Here is a 21,583-nt window from a genome sequence, read left to right as displayed (position 1 = left end):
AAAAAAAAGATTAATTGTGACTGCAAATCGTTTTAAAGAAGAAAGTATCTATCTGGGGCGACATAGCTCAGGAGGTAAGACCAATTGTCTGGCAGTGGGAGGGTTGCCGGTTCAAACCCCGCCCTGGGCGCGTCGAAGTGTCTTTGAGCAAGACACCTAACCCCCAACTGCTCTGGCGAATGAGAGGCATCAATTATAAAGCGCTTTGGATAAAAGCGCTATATAAATGCAGTCCATTTACCATAAAAAGCAATTTCTTTAGAGTTTTAACAATTATATTGCTATGGATTCACTGTTTCTGAATCTGTGGTGATGTAGCATAGGCTACATATATTTAACATCCAGATTCAAAAAGTAAATGTCGTCCACAATATTTTGTTCCAATCATCTGTATTCGCTGGTTAGCGAAATAAACTGGCTGAGCTCACGGATGGAAGAAACGCATGGCAGGACTTTCTACTTCTGCTGTTTTTGTTGCACCTGGGGACAATGTAGGCTACTTAAACTTAATTGCTCCAGAAATAGCTTGCAGTTTGCTAAAACATCGAATAGCTCGCACGTTAAATTGATAGACGGGTAATAAATGATCGGCTACTGCTGAAACAAAATTTTATGCATTAATCGATTTTCAGTGCCAGAATAATGGAGATAATTTCTAATTCCACACCACCGTGGACAGGGTTTCCAGGTCCAGAGAAAATATCCAGCCCAAAGTCTGCTTCAAACCCGCTCAACGCTTCTCGTCACATTAATAGGCCCTACCGCTAACTAAATCAGCCGGCAATAAAATGCTGTCGCTAGCTGTCTAGAAACTAGCTGTAACTTTAGGTGACAGTGGTCAACTTTGAAAGTAGCTAGCCCACAAAAAACCGCACACCGCGACTATGTAATCTTTTACCCGCGACTGAATTTTGAAACTAGCCAAATGTGGCTGGAAATCCGCGAACCTGGCAACTCTGACCTTGGACAATAAAGAAGACTATAACACGGTAAGGTGGGCTTGATTTGTTTTCAGGGGTGTAGCCTACGCCCACGACCTTCTTCTATCTAGCCTATTCAAGTAAGTTTACCAACAAGCGTACAAAACCAGTTGCAAGCGCGGAACGCGAGTGGTGCTGTAGGCTTCTCACACTCATCGGAAAGGTAACCTTGGCCATAATATATTTGATATTAAATTTGACTTTTTTATTTTTTTATTTTTTTAAATTTTTTTTTACAGAGTAGGTCTGTCTTAGGGCTACGTGTTTGGTGTTCATTTTCGAAGAGCTGTGGAGCTGTAGCCTATACTTTTGTTTTTGTTTAAGGAATTTTGAACGCAGATTTTATTTAAGTAGGCTTGCCTAATTTACGCTGTGTAGGACGAAATGTGCAAATATGGGAAGAATGATTGTGTGTGTGTCCTGAAAAATTATGAAGAACGTGGAACTTGGGTTTAGTCAGACGTGTCCAAATTGTAAAAAAGTTCGAAAAGTTTAACCGGGAAGCACGCACCTCTTTATTAGAATTACATGTAGGCTACGCTGTTGTAGGCAATCTGCATGCCATTATTTATTATTGTGAACACAGAGAAAGGTCTTCATAAAATGTAAAATATATAAAATATTTCAGTAGGGGTTGGATTCCGGTGTTACTGTCTAGCCAAGGATGTGTCGACCTCTTATTGGGTATCTGTATGATGCTACTTTTCCGCTTTCAGTTTTTCCGCTTAATTGGGCTGCCTTTGAAGTGTTGCCGCGGGTTGAATGTTTTATTTATTTTTTGTTATGGACTGCTAACCATATTCGTTATATTTATATATAAATATCCGCTTTTTAAAAGAAATAGATTTCCTCATAGCTACTTCCTAAACCGAACTGACTCCAGATCAGTGCATGCACTCATGGCCATGCGACATGTCCCCGATGTCTTGGTAGCCCATCCTGGGCGGTAGCTCAGTTTGTTAACACCGGCACGGCCACAAAACAGGTTCATGCCATAGCAGTTGGGTGATATTTCTTTTTCCCCCAGCCGCATTCTGACAAATTTATAATTGGTAAAATAACTATTTAGGGGAAACTCTGAATGTTTAAAAATGTTACTGTATAAATGTTTTTAACGAAAATTTGCGCACACTTTTCTCCGATGCGAGTTTTTTTTTGTGTGTTTTGTTTATTTGTTTTTAATCGCCAACGTTTTGGCAACAGGTTGCCTTCGTGGGGGATTTTAACGCAGTTAAAACACCTCACTAATATGTAAAATATATTTGCTTGATTTAATTTGGTTATTATTATCAAAGGTATCAATTGTCAGTTAAATTTCCAAATTCGCTGATAGGCAGAGCAAATTGTTGGATCAAATTTTATCAAAATGTACAACTCGAACCCACTTAAAATGAATAAATTTAGCAATGATAGTAAGAAATTTAGAAAGAAATTTAAGTTGCAACAAAAGACAACTAAAGACAAGGTTCAACTACCTTAATAAAAATAACAGGTTACAGACGTGGACAAGTTCTTGGACAAATCTCCGGTTTCCAAGGGCCCACAATGGCACACACACACACACACACACACACACACACTTACTTACCTCAGGCACTGGTGTACTAGGTGCAGCCCTTTCCTGGATCACCCTCACTGTGGCTGCAGTGGCTGGGGTCCTTGTGCTGCCTCCATTGTATATGCGGTACCACGAGTGCCTACCCTACATCCGCATGGAAGATGCGCCCCTTGTACAGCTTTGACACGTTCCACTCAGGAAAAATCTCCGTCCAGATGATGAACGCATTGTAGGCCGATACATCAATTATGTTATAAAAAATGCCTAAAGGCCAGCACGCAGTCATTCGCTTGGTGCTGTAGGACCCCGTTACTTTGTCCAAGTTGTTCCACCCCCTCTTTGGTGGCATTGTAATCTAGGATTATGCTTGGTTTCTGGTCCTCTCTGGTGCTGATTTCGGCATTTTTATGGAGAGTGCTCATGAGACACTAGGGCTGTGGTGTCTGTGATGACGAACTTGGACAATTGAAGGGCCCTATACTTGATCACCAACAATTCGGCATATCTGCACTTTCTCGCACTTTACAGGTGAGGTAGGGATAATGGATAATAAGGAGAAAGAGTGTTTGTTTGTATGTGTATTTGTGTGTGTTATATTGGGGTGAAATGTGTGTGTGTGTGTGTGTGTGTATCGGCATGTATTACTATCTTTGTGAGAACCAAATGTCCCCACAAGGATAGAAGGATGAGGAAAATTATGCAAGGTGGGAACATTTTGCTGGTCCCCACAAGTTCAAGAGGCTGTTTTAGGGTTAGGAATGTATTGGTTGGGGTTAGGGTTAGGGTTAGAGGTTACGGAATGAATGTAAGTCAATGGGAAGTCCTCACAAGTATAGCAATACAAACATGTATGTGTGTGTCTGTGTGTGCGTGTGTGCATGCAGGGGTGTGTGTGTGTGTGTGATTGGGGTGAAATGTGGTGGGAGGGAGTAGGAAACAAAGAAAGAAATGGTCTAAATTTGACACTTCTGACCCCTTTTAGCCTCCACTTTCACTGTCAGGTCAAATGGACCCGAACAGTATCTCTGTGATATAAACATGCAGGGGGGGTTTGCAAATACATGAAACGAACCATTTTCATTTCAAATGTTGATTTCACCAATTTGACCCGCAACATAACAGGAGGGTTAAGGGGTTACCACGCATGTGCACACTACAGTTGTCACTTTTCTTGTTCTTAGTGGCACGCCCATAAATCTGATACCTGCTTTTTTTTTTTGACAGAAAGTTTTAAATTTCATGTTTTTCATCATTAATGTGGTCTTTCTGAACCTGTTATTCCATTTGTGATGTTAATTCAACCTTCCTCCAAGGGGAATATACAAAACCGGCTTATTGTCATCAGTTCTTTGATTTTGGTCTTGTGGTTTGAGTTTTGATTTTGTGGCAGCTGTCACCTAAAGATCCAACCCCCTCTGAAATATTTGGTGAAATATCAAACGCTTGATTGAATTGTAGTGTAAAATATGCTCTATTTATGTTTTGGAACTGGCCTGTTAATTTGGGAAATATCCCAGAACTGCAATCCATACCAATGTAACAGCATGAGCATGTTCTACACATTTAATTTTCTGTTGAATTTTGAATGCATTGCAGTATAAAGGGAGAAGAATGTACTATACTGAAGACAACTTGGGGCCAAGGCTTCCCTGCCTGGAAAGCCACTCCCATCCTCAGGACAACTGGTCTTACATCATGTACCACGGCACCACCAGGGAGGCTGCCGAAAGCATAATGAGATTCGGCTTCTGTCCCTCGAAGAAGGGCATGCTGGGACGTGGCGTGTACGTCAGCCGCGACTTCCAGAAGGCCAGCTGCTACCCCCCGAACGTGCATCCGGCCAATTGCCTGGTCCTGGTGCTCCAAGTGGATGTGGGGAAGGTGAAGAGGATTGACCGCCAGGGGCACCCCCTGCAGAAGACCTGGCACGACGCAGGCTACGACACAGCCTGGGTGCCCCCCAACTGTGGCATGGTGGCCAGTGGCCTGGAGGAAGACTGCATCTGGGACCCCATGAGGATCAGGGTCATCAGGGCTTTCCTGCCAGCACCCACGCTGGTCCAGTGCCCTGTCCCGTTCCAGAGCCCACTCCCCAATCATAATTTTTTCGGTTGGCATTAAATGAGGTTGTACAAACTGCAGTTTAATAAATAAACTGCGATACCTTAGTGAATAAATGCTGATATTTTAAAAGTCTCAAGAATTGGCTTCTTGATTTGTTTCTCTTCATAAATATGAAAAACTGTGAATTTGATATGTCATTCATCCATGGACTTAACTGTGAGATACTTTCATTGAAATGCTTTTGAACCACAGCCAAAATTGTACAAGTTAGAGAATTTCTTATCCAGATGCTCTTATTTTGCAGTGAGACAGAATTACTATGTTTTTGCTATACATTTGCAAGGATACATCCAACACTTGGTTAGACACATTGTAGTACTAGTAGCGAAAATTTCATCAGATTATTTCTATGTTAGGGGGTTGCTATGTACTGTCCATTGTCCGGTTATTGGAACTCGGGTTGGCTTTTGGGACGTACCAGTGTGTGTACGTACACACACATGCGCGCGTGCACGTACACACACTGTTATGTCCCAACCCGAGTTCCAATAACCGGGGACAACAACGGGCAGTAACATAAATGCCACAAACAACATATAATTACAAATATATACGATTTATTACAGACAATAAGACAAAAAACAGAGCACATTACCACGTGTAGGCTAACAGGATGGTTACGGCATGTGTGTGTACGTGCGCGCATGTGTGTGTGTACGTGTGCGCGTGTGTAACTGCAGGAGGAATATTACATTTCAATTCAGTTTTATTTTTGTAGGGCACCTGGTCCATCCCAGTGCCTTCAAAACCACATTGCTTTTATTTATACGATCACAAAACTTTGACAATATGTGCAGAATGCGATGTGGAAATAAAAACTAAAGAACAATTGCAATTAAATAATTTTTTGTTGGATTTTCACATGGCCTAATGTGCCTACTCTGACCCTACTATGCCCCCCGTACCCTATATTTTTTCCTCTTTCCAAAACACTTAGAAATAAAATAAACTGGGTGCCAATAAATTAATGAAATGGCAATATAAATATATAATAACCATAAAATAGTTAGTTGTAAAATGATCAAACCAGTACATTGATGAGTGATAGACAGTCACTTGTGTTAGGCCTAAATTGCTGGCTCTATTCTTAGACTTGAAGAAATTTCTTTTTTTCCCATTTTAATTTTAACTACAGGAGTCTTGTCCATAAATGTCATAGTTTGCTTTTGTGAACATTTAATAAAGCAGGCCTATAGCCGCTATCACTGACCCATTATTTTTACTTTGTACTCAGAAGTACTTCAGTTCATTAGAGAGATCCATGTGGGTATCATTGTCATTCATAAAATTAGCATATAACACACATTTTCAGATTGGTGATTCTGTATACACAGGTCACTTGAAAGACTCGTTCAAAAACATTCATATGGCGCTATTTACAAAAAATATATATCTTAATTGTTACAGTATATGAGATATAAATACAGATACTAAAACGTCCGATCCGATAACTCTCAAATAAAGTTGATAAGAAGCGATCGGCCACTGCTGAAACAACATTTTACTGCATGACTCAGTTTTCACTGGCAATAATATACTGGAGGGGGATTCCGAATTCCATTGCATCGTGGCCTCTTAAAGAATAACACTGGCAATAAAAGTTTAAAGTTTCGTTTTTGCAGAAGTTAACGCCTAGACTTTACGTGTATTCAAATACACTTACTAACAACCTACCAGTGTCGAGCGCATGGAAAGGGGGCGTGATACTAACAACACCACTCGTCTGAAAGGTGAAACGTCGGGTGGTCGATTTAGAGTTTCGTTTTTGCAGAAGTTAACTCCTAGAATTTCCATGTATTAAAATACGCTTTCTAACAAGCTAACCAGTGTCAAGCGCACGGAAAGGGAGCGTGATCTACTAACAACACTAATAATCTGAAAGGTAATCTTAGACCTACTATATATTTTTATATTTATTAATTCGCTTATATATAGGCATATGTATTATTATTATTATTATTATTATTATTATTTTGACATATTAATGCAGGTCTGTTTTACATGTGTTTGATGTTCATTTTCAAAGAGCTGTAGGGTAGGCCTACTATAGACTTTTTTGGGTACCGAATCTTACTTACCGAATCTAAAATACTACATTTACTTGACTAAGTTACGCTATGTAGGACTGAATATGCAAATATGGGAAGAATCACTGTGGTACAGGCCAAAAGTATTAGGCCACCATGTTTACTTGGCTCTGCACATCTAATCTCCTTCTCATTTTCAACATTTCTTATAATTGTAGTGCATATTTTGCATACACTACAGGCCAATGGTATTAGGCTACCTGTGGTTAAAAAAGTAGATTATTTGTAATTAAAGCCAGAGGAGGCTATGTGTTATTGGAGGTAGAAACTGAAAAAAAAATGTTTGCACTTCATTATTCAACAAATGTGCAGAAATTAACTGAAGTTTAAAAAAAAAAAAAAAAAAAAGGTGGGCCTGTACTGTATGCCCTGAGAAATTATGAAGAATGTGGAACTTAGTTTTTAGACAGACGTGACAAAGTTTGTAAAGTTTAGCCAGGAAACACGCACCTCTTTATTGCGTATACTGCTTTAGACCCAGGAAAACTGCACACCATAACTTCAATGTGAAGTATGTATTGTATAACTATCAATGTGAACACAGTGAATAGTTTTTGTAAAATATAAAAAATATTCAGTATTTGGTAATAAAGCAAAGACTTGATTGAATTGGACTGTGGAACCAACATGTCCCATTTACCTTTTACAGCCTCTGTGTGGGCCTACTAATTTGGGAATTATCCCAGAACTGCAATCCATACCAATGCAACAGCGTGAGCATGTTCTGCAGATCTCATTTTCCGTTGAAATTTGAATTTATTACAGTATAAAGGGAGGAGAATGCCCCGAGGTAGAGGTTCCGACAAGGGGCAGAGGCCCCCCAGCCAGCAGAGCCACTCCAAGCCGGGCAAAAGCGCGAGCTCGTCCTACGTCATGTACCACGGCACCACCAAGGAGGCTGCCGAAAGCATCAAGAGGGACGGCTTCACCCCCTCGGAGAAAGGCATGCTGGGGCGTGGCGTGTACGTCAGCCGCGACCCCGAGAAGGCCAGGCGCTACCCCCTGGACCTGGATCCGGCTGGCCGCAGGATCATGGAGCTCAAAGTGGATGTGGGGAAGGTGAAGAAGATTGACCAACAGGGGCACCCCCTGCAGAAGACCTGGCAGACCAAGGGCTACGACACGGCCTGGGTGCCCCCCAAGTGTGGCATGGTGGCCAGTGGCCTGTCGGAAGACTGCATCAGGGACCCCAGCAGGATCAAGGTCACCAAGGTCCTCAAACCCACATCCTTGCCCCCATCCCAGATGCCATGAGAGCGAACGTGGGAATGGCGACGAATATTAGACCCTTCAAACCAATCGTCCAAGAAAATGCAAGGGGCCTGGCCACAGCACTGTTCTTTCTAAGTTTTGATGTCAGAATATTTAGATAAATCAGAAGTTCACTTCAGAAGTTGTTAAATGAAAACGCTTTCCTGTCTTGCGAGTCACAGATCATCCTGGTCATTAGTAATCTGTACTTACCGTAATATTTCCTGCCAAATGTGCTGTGCCTTCGATTCTATTGTTTTGTTTTAAAACGACTTTGTAGAAACTGCCGTTTTACATTAAATGAATGCAAATGTTTGAAACATCTTGATGCTTTCTTTCCTGATTTGCTTCTTCAGAAATATGATAAACCAATCCCTCAGATTTTAGGCTGGTTTTCAACAATGAATTTAACTCTGAGACACTTTTATTGGAATGCTGTTATAGGACCATAGCCAGAATTGTGCCAGTCAGAGGATTTCTTATCCAAATATTTTATTTTGCAATGATAGAGCATTACAGCCTTATTGGTGAACACCTGCCAGGACACACACAGTACTTAGCATTACAGTAACAAACTGTATGATGGGCATGAAAATTAATAATATTAATAAAAGTGTGGAATTTCCCTATGTGATCCTTGAACAAGGGAACAAAAGGAGCACAATTTGTTTCTGCAATTTGTGCCAAATCTGCTCTTAATCATTCAAATAGTGTTATTCCGGGCTGCCCAACCGTGTTCCTGGAGATCTACCATCCTGTAGGTTTTCATCCCAACCCTAACAAAGCACACCTTATTTAACAGCTAGGGATCTTAAGCTGCTAATTAGTGTGTCAAGTCAAGTGTGCAAAATTGCAGTTGAAATGAAAACTACATAACAAGAAGAATGAAAGATTCTACAGGTAGCCTTCTTTTTACAAGACGAGTGATTTGCTGTCATCTGCTTCCTGGTTGGTGAGTCAAATGAACACACATTTTCACATTTGTGATTCTGTACACTCAGTTCACTTGAAAGACTCGTTCAAAAGCATTCATATGGAGGTATTTACAAAAGGAGGTTCATTGTGACAGTATGTGAGATATAAATTCAGATACTGTGTGTATGAGCTGCATAAAGGCATATAACCTTTATGGAATCTTCAAAGCCACCATATTCCTGAATCATGATATTCTAGTTATTAAAGTGATAAGAAACGTAAATTAATATTTAAATTTTTATGAACAATGACCATATTGCTACGGCTCCTCAAGAAGCCACTGTTTCTGAAGCCGTGGTGATGTAGCATACAGCGGTTTAACTTCCAGGTTCAGAAAGTAAATCCCCCTCCTCGGTATTTTGGTCCAATCACCTGGACTTGCTCATTAGCACAGTTCTTTAGCAGGCAGGCAGACCTAATTAGCGAAATCAGATGGCTGACTTTATGGGTGGATGAAACACACGGCAAGACTTTCCACCTCGGGGGGAAGTTACTGTAAGAGAATTGCTGCAAAAATCGCTTGCAGATTGTTAAAACATCTAATAGCTATCGCGTAAAGTTGATAAGATGTGATCAGCTAGTGCTGAAACAACATTGTACTGCATGACTCAGTTTTCAGTGGCAATAAAATACTGGAGGGGGATTCCTAATTCCACTGCAACGTGGCCTCTAACATTGACACGGTGAAACGCCGGGTGGAGTTGATTTAGTGTTTCGTTTTTGCAGAAGTTTACGCCTAGAATATCCGTGTATTCAAATACACTTAGTCCTACTAACAAGCTAACCAGTGTCAAGCGCACGGAAAGGGAACGTGAACTACGAACTACAATACTCATCTGAAAGGTAATATTAGACCTACTATATATATATATATATTACATAGTACTGTAGGTCTGTATGTGTTTGGGGTTCATTTGGAAACAGCTGTAGGGTATAGGCCTTCTATTTGGGTACCGAATCTTGAACAAGTAAAATGATGAACTTGACTACGCTATAGGGCTGAATATGCAAATATGTGAAGAATCACTGTACAGTACAGGCCAAAAGTATTAGGCCACCATGTTTACTTGGTTCTGCACATCTAAGCCTAACTCCTTTTTTTCAATATTTCTTATTATAATTATTGTGCATATTTTGCATGCACTACAGGTCAATTGTATTAGGCTACATGTGGTGTAAGAAAAAAAACACTGACAGTAGATTAAAGCCAGATGAGGCTGTTTTGAGGTAAGTCATGTCTAAGATTATTTCAAAGTAAAACTCATCTTGCTGTGTTATTGTAGGTATAAACTGGAAAAAAAAAAAAGTTTGCACTTTGTTATTCAACATTACGTGACGTTACAGGCATTTAGCAGATCCTCATATCCAGAGCAAAATACAACATTTCACATAGCATTTACATTGCATCCATTTATACATCTGGATATATGCTGAAGCAATGAAGGTTAAGTACCTTTCTCATGGGTACAGTGGCAGTGTCCTTATCAAGAATCGAAACTGAAACCTTTAGGTCACAAGATTGGCTTCTTACCCATTGTACTACACTGCTGCCCTCATCAACAAATGTGCAGAAATTTACTGAAAAAAAACTTACAGTAGATTTATTGTAACTGAAGCCAGAGGCTATGTGTCATTGTAGGTAAATAAATAAAAAAATAAATATTTGCACTTCATTATTCAATAAATGTGCAGAAGTTAACTGAAGTTTAAAAAAAAAAAAACAGGTGGCCTGTACTGTATGCCCTGAGAAATTATGAAGAATGTGGAACTTAGTTTTTAGCCAGACATGACAAAGGTTGTAAAGTTTAGCCAGGAAACACGCACCTTTTTATTGCATATACTGTTGTTTTAATAAAAAATATTCAGTATTTGGTAATAAAGCAAAGATTTGATTGAATAGCACTGTGGACCAAACATGTCCCATTTACCTTTTACAGCCTGTGTGGGCCTACTAATTTGGAAATTATCACAGAACCGCAATCCATACCAATGTACCAGCATAAGCATGTGCTGAATATCTCATTTTCCGTTGAAATTTGAATTTATTTCAGTACAAAGGGAGGAGAATGTCCCGGGCTGGAGGTTCCAACAAGGGGCAGAGGCCCCCCAGGCAGCAGAGCCACTCCAAGCCGGTCAACAACTCGACCTACGTCATGTACCACGGCACCACCAAGGAGGCTGCCGAAAGCATCAAGAGGGAGGGCTTCCGCCCCTCGGAGGATGGCATGCTGGGGCGTGGCGTGTACCTCAGCCGCGACCCCAGTAAAGCCAGCGACTACCCCCTGGACGTGAATCCGGCTGACCGCAGGGTCCTGGAGGTCAAAGTGGATGTGGGGAGGGTGAAGAAGATTGACCAACAGGGGCACCCCCTGCAGAAGAACTGGCAGGCCAAGGGCTACGACACGGCCTGGGTGCCCCCCGAGTGTGGCATGGTGCGCAGCGGCAGGGAGGAAGACTGCGTCAAGGACCCCAGCAGGATCAAGGTCACCAAGGTCCTCAAACCCACATCCATGTCATCCCAGAGCCATGGCAGCACACCTGACGAGTACTAGACCCGTTAAACCAGCCGTCCAAGAAAATGCAAGGGGCCTGGCCACAGCACTGTTCTTTCTAAGTTTTGATGTCAGAATATTTTGATAAATCAGAAGTTCACTTCAGAAGTTGTTAAATGAAAATGCTGTCCTGTCTTGCGAGTCACAGATCATCCTGGTCATTAGTAATCTGTACTTACCATAATATTTCCTGCCAAATGCGCTGTGCCTTCGATTCTATTGTTTTGTTTTAAAACGACTTTGTAGAAACTGCCGTTTTACATTAAATGAATGCAAATGTTTGAAACGTCTTGATGCTTTCTTTCCTGATTTGCTTCTTCAGAAATATGATAAACCAATCCCTCAGATTTTAGCCTGGTTTTCAACCATGAACTTAACTGTGAGACACTTTTATTGGAATGCTGTTATAGGACCACAGCCAGAATTGTGCAAGTCAGAGGATTTCTTATCCAAATATTTTATTTTGCAATGATAGAGCATTACAGCCTTATTGGTGAACACCTGCCAGGACACACACAGTACTTAGCATTACAGTAACAAACTGTATGATAGGCATGGAAATTAATAATATTAATAAAAGTGTGGAATTGCCCTATGTGATCCTTGAACAAGGGCACAAAAGGAGCACAATTTGTTTCTGCAATTTGTGCCAAATCTGCTCTTAATCATTCAAATAGTGTTATTCCGGGCTGCCCAACCGTGTTCCTGGAGATCTACCATCCTGTAGGTTTTCATCCCAACCCTAACAAAGCACACCTTATTTAACAGCTAGGGATCTTAAGCTGCTAATTAGTGTGTCAAGTCAAGTGTGCAAAATTGCAGTTGAAATGAAAACTACATAACAAGAAGAATGAAAGATTCTACAGGTAGCCTTCTTTTTACAAGACGAGTGATTTGCTGTCATCTGCTTCCTGGTTGGTGAGTCAAATGAACACACATTTTCACATTTGTGATTCTGTACACTCAGTTCACTTGAAAGACTCGTTCAAAAGCATTCATATGGAGGTATTTACAAAAGGAGGTTCATTGTGACAGTATGTGAGATATAAATTCAGATACTGTGTGTATGAGCTGCATAAAGGCATATAACCTTTATGGAATCTTCAAAGCCACCATATTCCTGAATCATGATATTCTAGTTATTAAAGTGATAAGAAACGTAAATTAATATTTAAATTTTTATGAACAATGACCATATTGCTACGGCTCCTCAAGAAGCCACTGTTTCTGAAGCCGTGGTGATGTAGCATACAGCGGTTTAACTTCCAGGTTCAGAAAGTAAATCCCCCTCCTCGGTATTTTGGTCCAATCACCTGGACTTGCTCATTAGCACAGTTCTTTAGCAGGCAGGCAGACCTAATTAGCGAAATCAGATGGCTGACTTTATGGGTGGATGAAACACACGGCAAGACTTTCCACCTCGGGGGGAAGTTACTGTAAGAGAATTGCTGCAAAAATCGCTTGCAGATTGTTAAAACATCTAATAGCTATCGCGTAAAGTTGATAAGATGTGATCAGCTAGTGCTGAAACAACATTGTACTGCATGACTCAGTTTTCAGTGGCAATACAATACTGGAGGGGGATTCCTAATTCCACTGCAACGTGGCCTCTAACATTGACACGGTGAAACGCCGGGTGGAGTTGATTTAGTGTTTCGTTTTTGCAGAAGTTTACGCCTAGAATTTCCGTGTATTCAAATACACTTAGTCCTACTAACAAGCTAACCAGTGTCAAGCGCACGGAAAGGGAACGTGAACTACGAACTACACTACTCATCTGAAAGGTAATATTAGACCTACTATATATATATATATATATATATATATATATATATATATATATATTACATAGTACTGTAGGTCTGTATGTGTTTGGGGTTCATTTGGGAACAGCTGTAGGGTATAGGCCTTCTATGTGGGTACCGAATCTTGAACAAGTAAAATGATGAACTTGACTACGCTATAGGGCTGAATATGCAAATATGGGAAGAATCACTGTACAGTACAGGCCAAAAGTATTAGGCCATCGTGTTTACTTGGCTCTGCACATCTAAGCCTAACTCCTTTTTTTCCAATATTTCTTATTATAATTATTGTGCATATTTTGCGTACACTACAGGTCAATTGTATTAGGCTACATGTGGTGTAAGAAAAAAAAAACTGACAGTAGATTAAAGCCAAATGAGGCTATTTTGAGGAAAGTCATGTCTAAGATTATTTCAAAGTAAAACTCATCTTGCTGTGTTATTGTAGGTATAAATTGGAGAAAAAAAAAGTTTGCACTTTGTTATTCAACATTACGTGACGTTACAGGCATTTAGCAGATGCTCATATCCAGAGCAAAATACAACATTTCACATAGCATTTACATTGCATCCATTTATACATCTGGATATATGCTGAAGCAATGAAGGTTAAGTACCTTTCTCATGGGTACAGTGGCAGTGTCCTTATCAAGAATCGAAACTGAAACCTTTAGGTCACAAGATCGGCTCCTTACCCATTGTACTACACTGCTGCCCTAATCAACAAATGTGCAGAAATTTACTGAAAAAAAACTTACAGTAGATTTATTGTAACTGAAGCCAGAGGCTATGTATCATTGTAGGTAAATAAATAAAAAATAAATATTTGCACTTCATTATTCAATAAATATTCAGAAGTTAACTGAAGTTAAAAAAAATAAAAAACAGGTGGCCTGTACTGTATGCCCTGAGAAATTATGAAGAATGTGGAACTTAGTTTTTAGCCAGACATGACAAAGGTTGTAAAGTTTAGCCAGGAAACATGCACCTTTTTATTGCATATACTGTTGTTTTAATAAAAAATATTCAGTATTTGGTAATAAAGCAAAGATTTGATTGAATAGCACTGTGGACCAAACATGTCCCATTTACCGTTTACAGCCTCTGTGTGGGCCTACTAATTTGGAAATTATCACAGAACTGCAATCCATACCAATGTAACAGCATGAGCATGCGCTGAATATCTCATTTTCCGTTGAAATTTGAATTTATTACAGTATAAAGGGAGGAGAATGTCCCGGGCTGGAGGTTCCAACAAGGGGCAGAGGCCCCCCAGGCAGCAGAGCCACTCCAAGCCGGTCAACAACTCGTCCTACGTCATGTACCACGGCACCACCAAGGAGGCTGCCGAAAGCATCAAGAGGGAGGGCTTCCGCCCCTCGGAGGATGGCATGCTAGGGCGTGGCGTGTACCTCAGCCGCGACCCCAGTAAAGCCAGCGACTACCCCCTGGACGTGAATCCGGCTGACCGCAGGGTCCTGGAGGTCAAAGTGGATGTGGGGAGGGTGAAGAAGATTGACCAACAGGGGCACCCCCTGCAGAAGAACTGGCAGGCCAAGGGCTACGACACGGCCTGGGTGCCCCCCGAGTGTGGCATGGTGCGCAGCGGCAGGGAGGAAGACTGCGTCAAGGACCCCAGCAGGATCAAGGTCACCAAGGTCCTCAAACCCACATCCATGTCATCCCAGAGCCATGGCAGCACACCTGACGAGTACTAGACCCGTTAAACCAGCCGTCCAAGAAAATGCAAGGGGCCTGGCCACAGCACTGTTCTTTCCAAGTTTTGATGTCAGAATATTTAGATAAATCAGAAGTTCACTTCAGAAGTTGTTAAATGAAAACGCTTTTCTGTCTTGCGAGTCACAGATCATCCTGGTCATTAGTAATCTGTACTTACCGTAATATTTCCTGCCAAATGCGCTGTGCCTTCGATTCTATTGTTTTGTTTTAAAACGACTTTGTAGAAACTGCCGTTTTACATTAAATGAATGCAAATGTTTGAAACGTCTTGATGCTTTCTTTCCTGATTTGCTTCTTCAGAAATATGATAAACCAATCCCTCAGATTTTAGCCTGGTTTTCAACCATGAACTTAACTGTGAGACACTTTTATTGGAATGCTGTTATAGGACCACAGCCAGAATTGTGCAAGTCAGAGGATTTCTTATCCAAATATTTTATTTTGCAATGATAGAGCATTACAGCCTTATTGGTGAACACCTGCCAGGACACACACAGTACTTAGCATTACAGTAACAAACTGTATGATGGGCATGGAAATTAATAATATTAATAAAAGTGTGGAATTGCCCTATGTGATCCTTGAACAAGGGCACAAAATGAGCACAATTTGTTTCTGCAATTTGTGCCAAATCTGCTCTTAATCATTCAAATAGTGTTATTCCGGGCTGCCCAACCATGTTCCTGGAGATCTACCATCCTGTAGGTCAGGGGTGGCCAACCCAGGTCCTGGAGAGCCGCAGGGTCTGCTGGCTTTTGTTTTGTTGTGATCAATTAAAGCAGTTGATTACATAGTTAACTCATCTCACCTGGTTTATTTTGTGTAAGTGGTTGTTGTATTTAAGGTCTGCACCCTTGCCTGGAGAGCCACAAGCTCAGTTGTTTTTTTTTTTTTCCACCTCAAAATCAGCTGCAAACTGTGTAATCAACGGCTCTAATTGATTAATTAAGTGCACATGACCCATGAAAAGCAACTAGACCTGCAGCTCTCCAGGACCAGGGTTGCAGACCTACCATAAAGTTTCCCCATTATATTAAGCAAACAAACTTTCCCGGTTTGCGTTTTACATTCAATATAGCCCATTTACATTATATTTATTAAACCAGGAAAAGTCTCATTGAGATTAAAAATCTAATTTACAAGAGCGTCCTTGCCAAGACAGATCACTATTTACTGTAGCAATTCAGGTTAATTTGACCACATTGCCAAAGGTCGAATGACGCAATAGCTAACTTGGAAGTCCCTAAGCAATATACAATACGGCTTTTTATCAACTTTTATCGCGGCATACATGCTTATCCATGAAATGGCAAATTAGCGTTCCGCAGCCCCAACACTTTTGCAGTACATGAGCGGTCTGAGGCTGCGTGGATTTCCCACATATCTTACACTCGGCCTGCGAGGGGGTGGCGCTAACCGACACCCCCTTACCTCGCTGCTTAATGAGGTTTTCCAAGTCCTTTTTGACTTGCGGATCAGTGCAGTGCTCAATCCCCACCACGGTGAGCCTCTTCGGGTCCCAGACGCAGTCTTCCTCGGGGCGGCCCATGGAAGACGGCAGCCAGGCCGTGTCGTAGCCGTTCTGATGCCACGTGTTTATCAAGTTCATGCCCTGTCCGTCAATCCTCTTGACCTTTCCCACTCGCACGAGGAGCCTGAAGACGACCCTGTCGTTCGGGGCACAGAGCGCAGGGTACGCCGTTGCCTTGTTAAGGTCTCTGCTGCAGTAGACCCCAGGGCCCAGCGTGCCTCCGGCAGAAGGCTTGAACCCAGACGTGATTATGGCCTTGGCATTGCTCTTGTGCGTCCCGTGAAACATGGTGTAGCCTCGCCCCCTCTTCGGTGCCTGGCCCGGCTTCAGCTGCCGCTTTCCATCGAACAGTGTTTCCCAGCCATTGAACGTGAGTGACATCTTCCCCTGTTTCGGGTGGGGGCACAGAACATTCGCACGAACCTCGTTTACTTGAGATAATTCGTTATTCAGCTTCAACAAACAATTCAGGAACAGTGCTACAATTATTTTAATTATTATTCCGAATAATACGTCTGTATTTTCATCAACATAGAGGCAACATATAACCTTAATCAAAATGCGAATTAAAATTAATCAGAACGATAAAAAAAATAATATATAGGAGTCACGCTTAGATTGTTGATTGGCTACTGGTTTGATATCAAGCCGGGCTGAGATATAGGCTATGGTAGAATAGCCCATCTGGAAATCCATACGATTGTACTCCCGCTTACATGTAACGCGGGTGTTTTAATCGCTAGAAAATTTTGTTTCGTCATTTTCTAAATGTGAAATATACTTGAGTAAATCTTACCCGTGTCTGCTAATATCTTCCAGGCTCCCGTCTGAATGCAGAAGTTTCGCTTTCATTTCACCAGCAGTTGTCGCGTTTCCTGATATTACGTAGGTGAAACCCAAAGGGCTACATTAGTTTTGTTTCGGAAGTGGTGGGACACAAACAAATAACTGTGTAGCCGCTGCTATGCTTCTTGATGCGAAAATGTGTCAATGCAATATTGAAAGACCATGAGATCAATCTTTTTTTGATCAGCTGTCATCTGTAGCCTATTCTGGCCTCTGTCGTTACCGTTGTCGTTTGTATGAGTAGCCTCCGATATCTATTAAGCTTGTAGATTATTGTGTTTTAATAACAACCTTGCAATGGCGGAACACAACTACGATAGTTTAGCCTATTAGGTCTCGACCGCGACGCTAACTATGCAAATACAGTATTTCAGAACTATCTCTTGGGCACTTGCTGTAGGCATACTGTTCCTATACAGAACTGCTGTGTTACATCATTTGTATCCGTTTTTATAAGAAATATGTAAGAATAAACTTGCAGAAAGTCAATCACTTTAATACAAAGTAAAATAAACCACTGAATGTACTAGGCTACTTGAGTCCCCATGTTTCCCCATCACACGCAACACACTCGCTATAGCTCATTAATCCCGGACTGCAGTATAGTTTTTATAACTACAACTTTTCCTTTGTTACCCACGGGACCCCTTCAGTCCATTCTTCACGCTACCGTAGATATAGGCTACTGTAAGTCCCTTATTTTAAAAAAGGTCCGCTTCAGGAGTTTAGTCCCCACCGGCCATTTCATCACTGAACAGGATACCTTGTTAATGTCATGTTTTTTGTTTTTGTTTTGGTGAACCCGTTTAACAACGTGTGCATTACAGATGTGCGTATGGACTGTGGTGTCACATTTCCTCTAGGACAATAAAGAATTTAATCTATGTAGGCTCTTGTGAAATGTCAGCATGCTATTTTTCATTTGATGCAGTTTGATACAGCGAAATAAAAATGCAATAGTAAAGAAGACAGCTGTTAGCGACAATCACTTTATTAAAGACGTTTCAAATGGCATTTATTTCAAGCTTTTGCCAGCGCTCGCGGCTATACAATATTACAAGTAGTATGTTTTATGCAGACTCCATGGAATAGTCATAGTTGGGCCTATGTGCACAATCATGAAGCATTTTCAATCAACGATTTATTTGCAGTAAATCTGACTATAAGAGTGTAGTTATGATGCTGCGTTTTATATGTCCACTTTAGGCTGTGAAATGAGAAAAAAATAATAATACCTGAGCATTATTGATAATTAAAGCATCCACATTTTGGACATTTTAAGCAAATATTATTTTGTTAAGGAACGCAAGTGGCTGACAATGTTATCTGCATCGCTTTGGCTACTGCTAGGAAAATTGACAAACGACACTAACAAAACCACAGGGACAGTGTATCACAGTGTATCCCACCTATGTTAATGATTAATGCACACTACCGTACTTATCTTACGTCATCCTTTTGTTAGTTGAACGTGACCAGTCTGACACGAGGGATGAAGCAACGTTTACGCAAAATGCAATGGAACTCGCATGGCCTAGAAGCGTCTATGAGCCCTAATCGCACCTTCCGGTACGTTTGTTTTTTTGGAAGTTTAGGCCTACCACTTGCCATCAGTAGGAATGGTACAAGCTCTGAGAGCACACACTTGGAACATATCCACCTACACATTAAGCAGTCAAATTGCACAGCATGGTGTGATATTCTGGAATATCACAGAAGCACAATCATGGAGCAAAGGTCCGGAATATTCTTGGGATAACTCTTACCTTCATTATTTCTCTATTATGACATAGTTGATGAATCGATGTGATGCAAAACAAAGAACATGTCTAGTATGGAAGAGGCAAAATTAGTCTACCCCTTGCAGATGGTTTTGTGACATTTTAGGGGAATCAGCAATGCTGCCTATTTTATGTTGCAGAAACTTACTAGAGAGAAGTGCCTGTCCACGGGATGCACGTTATAACTTCTTAATGAACACTCATGATTGTCTTTCACGTCTCATTTCCACAACTCATTTATCCTGACTGTTCTTGTCTGTGAATTCATCATGATACTTCTTAAGATCATTCTGTTTTCCACCCGACACAAAAATGCAGGAAAGAGCCCAACATGCATTAATAATGCTGCACTCAGAACAAGGACTGTTCTGTAATCCGAAAAATAGATATATTTACACCAATAGTGCACTCGAACCACTATTACATCATGTAAATGTAAATCGCAAATATTGTAATTCATGTGACATTTAGCATGTTTTTATGAACTTGAGTGAACAGCTTTGAATCTGATATATATATATATATATATATATATTTATAATAATTCCCTTTTTTTGAAAGAATGAAAAAATCACATGATGCAATATGCAATAGCCTGATTATGATTATGGCCCTACGACCTAGGGAGCAGGGGAAAGAAAGTAATATCAATAAAAGACCTTGTTATTTATGGTTATTATTAGTATAATTACTACAGAAGACTTCTCATCTGCAGGCTTCTGTATGTGCAGCCGGGCAGTAGAGGGGTGACAGCCATGTTGCCAACATGCATCCTCCCTTCGTCGACTTTTATTTAAATTTTTTTACGCTCCTGCTGATTTTCTGGTTGTTTCTCTCTAACGTCATTATGTATGTATTTTTCTACAACGTGTGTGAAGTCAGTTCTTGTTTTTGGGAACCGTCCCGCCCCGCCCCGCCCACCCCTGCGTTATTTCTCTCTTCCCTCAGAGCGCGGACGACAGCGCCCAGCTCTGCCCGACGTGGAGGACCAGCAGAGAGGCCACGAGCCAGGGGCAGCTGTGCAGGAACAGGCTGATGGCGGAGCACTCCAGCATTTTACCTGCAAGGTGAGAGAAGGGATGGAGTCACGGGAGAGAAGGAGAGCGGCGGTGCCCATCCAGGCATTCCGGAACGGGTTCGTTAAGCCGCCGTTTAGCTCACAGCGGATATGGCTAGGACACCGAAGATGGAGACGCGATCCCGTACTGGGACAGCTGGTGGCCCATTTACGCACGCGTCTCTTAACCGATCAGTTGCTGGCCACTGCCGTTTTCTGTTACCATTCACGTCTGAACTGTGAAATTAGCTTTTTGTTTTATGGGGGCAAGGGTCTGTACCTCAAACGAAACTGCAATAAAACTGTTCGTTTGAGATACTCGGCAGACGCTCAGTAGTCTTAAAGGGCCAATTTGTAGGCTACTATAAATGTGCATCAACCAAGCGCTAGTTTCAGTCTGTGTTCCATTTTATTGGAAATGAGAATTTTAAACTGTCACTCCTACCCAAAACATAGCCGATAAGTACTACATTTTGGGTACATTTTAAAAGTACAGTGAGGGCCTTTGATTTCTGAAAATAATGACACTGTTATGGTGTCTTTCTGAGCATACACTGACTCAAAAACAATCTAACAACGTAAGACACGACTTTCAACAAGGCCAGGCCAGGAGATTTCCTGGTGACTTACCTTTCTCAACCATCACATTTCCAGTCGTTTGGGTGGCCTTGCAGATGAAAGTAGTGTTTTCGTCCATCTGGTATTTGCGCATCCTCAGCCTGTATCCTTGCAAATCAAGCGAATCCACTTGGGTGGTGTCCTTGAATTTCTGGTCGGCAGTTTTCCCAGTCACGTTGGTGTTGACGACGATTTCCTTGCCGCCCTTGGATATGGAAAACTCATAGCTGTTGATCTTGTTCGGTTTAGGCGCGATAAGACAATCTACCCGTACGTCTCCATCCTCTTCTTTGCAAACAGTGACTTTCTCAGAAAATCCAGGTATCACTAAAACTGGGAACGATAAATTGTAAATTAGTGAGTGCGTACACAGCACAGTATTTACATTATGTATTTTGTCATTTTGTGTTGATCACTAATCATTTTTTGAAATTTGAAAAGGTGGGTGTCACATGGGTGTACTATAATCTCCACACTTAAACTTAGCCTAGCTATTGTAACAGTTGTGAAAGATTTACAGTAGAAATCATTGTGCATCTGCTCAAACTGAAGTTTCCTGTTAGTGGGATGCTGAAGAACTATGAAGTTTTACATCAAAATGACCCTGCCTTCTATCAATGTGATTATCTAATGGTAACCTTCAAAATCGCTTGTGACTTACTGTCTTATTTTAATTAG

The 21,583-nt window shown here is 41.2% G+C and overlaps 2 protein-coding genes across 2 annotated transcripts; one reads left to right on the top strand and one right to left on the bottom strand.

The window, feature by feature from the left end:
- The first annotated feature begins 559 nt into the window (after window positions 1-559).
- Window positions 560-15,340, top strand: gig2e (grass carp reovirus (GCRV)-induced gene 2e). The gene is given in 5 exon segments (XM_035435064.1): window positions 560-989; window positions 4,135-4,656; window positions 7,515-8,050; window positions 11,086-11,524; window positions 14,550-15,340. Coding segments are annotated over 4 exon segments (1,983 nt in total). The 5' UTR covers window positions 560-989; window positions 4,135-4,149; the 3' UTR covers window positions 15,051-15,340.
- A 151-nt stretch (window positions 15,341-15,491) lies between these two features.
- LOC118235557 (gig2-like protein DreN) lies at window positions 15,492-17,651 on the bottom strand. Its single transcript, XM_035433010.1, has 2 exons — window positions 17,400-17,651; window positions 15,492-16,990 (listed from the first exon to the last, which is right to left on the bottom strand). The coding sequence occupies exon 2, from the start codon at window positions 16,982-16,984 to the stop codon at window positions 16,343-16,345; it is 642 nt and encodes a 213-aa protein (XP_035288901.1). The 5' UTR covers window positions 16,985-16,990; window positions 17,400-17,651; the 3' UTR covers window positions 15,492-16,342.
- Between the last annotated feature and the right edge of the window lie 3,932 nt (window positions 17,652-21,583).

This window comes from Anguilla anguilla, chromosome 9, assembly GCF_013347855.1.
Source record: "Anguilla anguilla isolate fAngAng1 chromosome 9, fAngAng1.pri, whole genome shotgun sequence".
NCBI lineage: Eukaryota > Metazoa > Chordata > Actinopteri > Anguilliformes > Anguillidae > Anguilla > Anguilla anguilla.
The sequence above is the reverse complement of the archived record's forward strand: the minus strand, read 5'-3'. Positions and strand labels throughout refer to the sequence as shown.

Bases quoted from the DNA above. Each gene is read 5' to 3' on its own strand.
- LOC118235557 (XM_035433010.1), bottom strand. From the start codon at position 16,984: ATGTCACTCACGTTCAATGGCTGGGAAACACTGTTCGATGGAAAGCGG.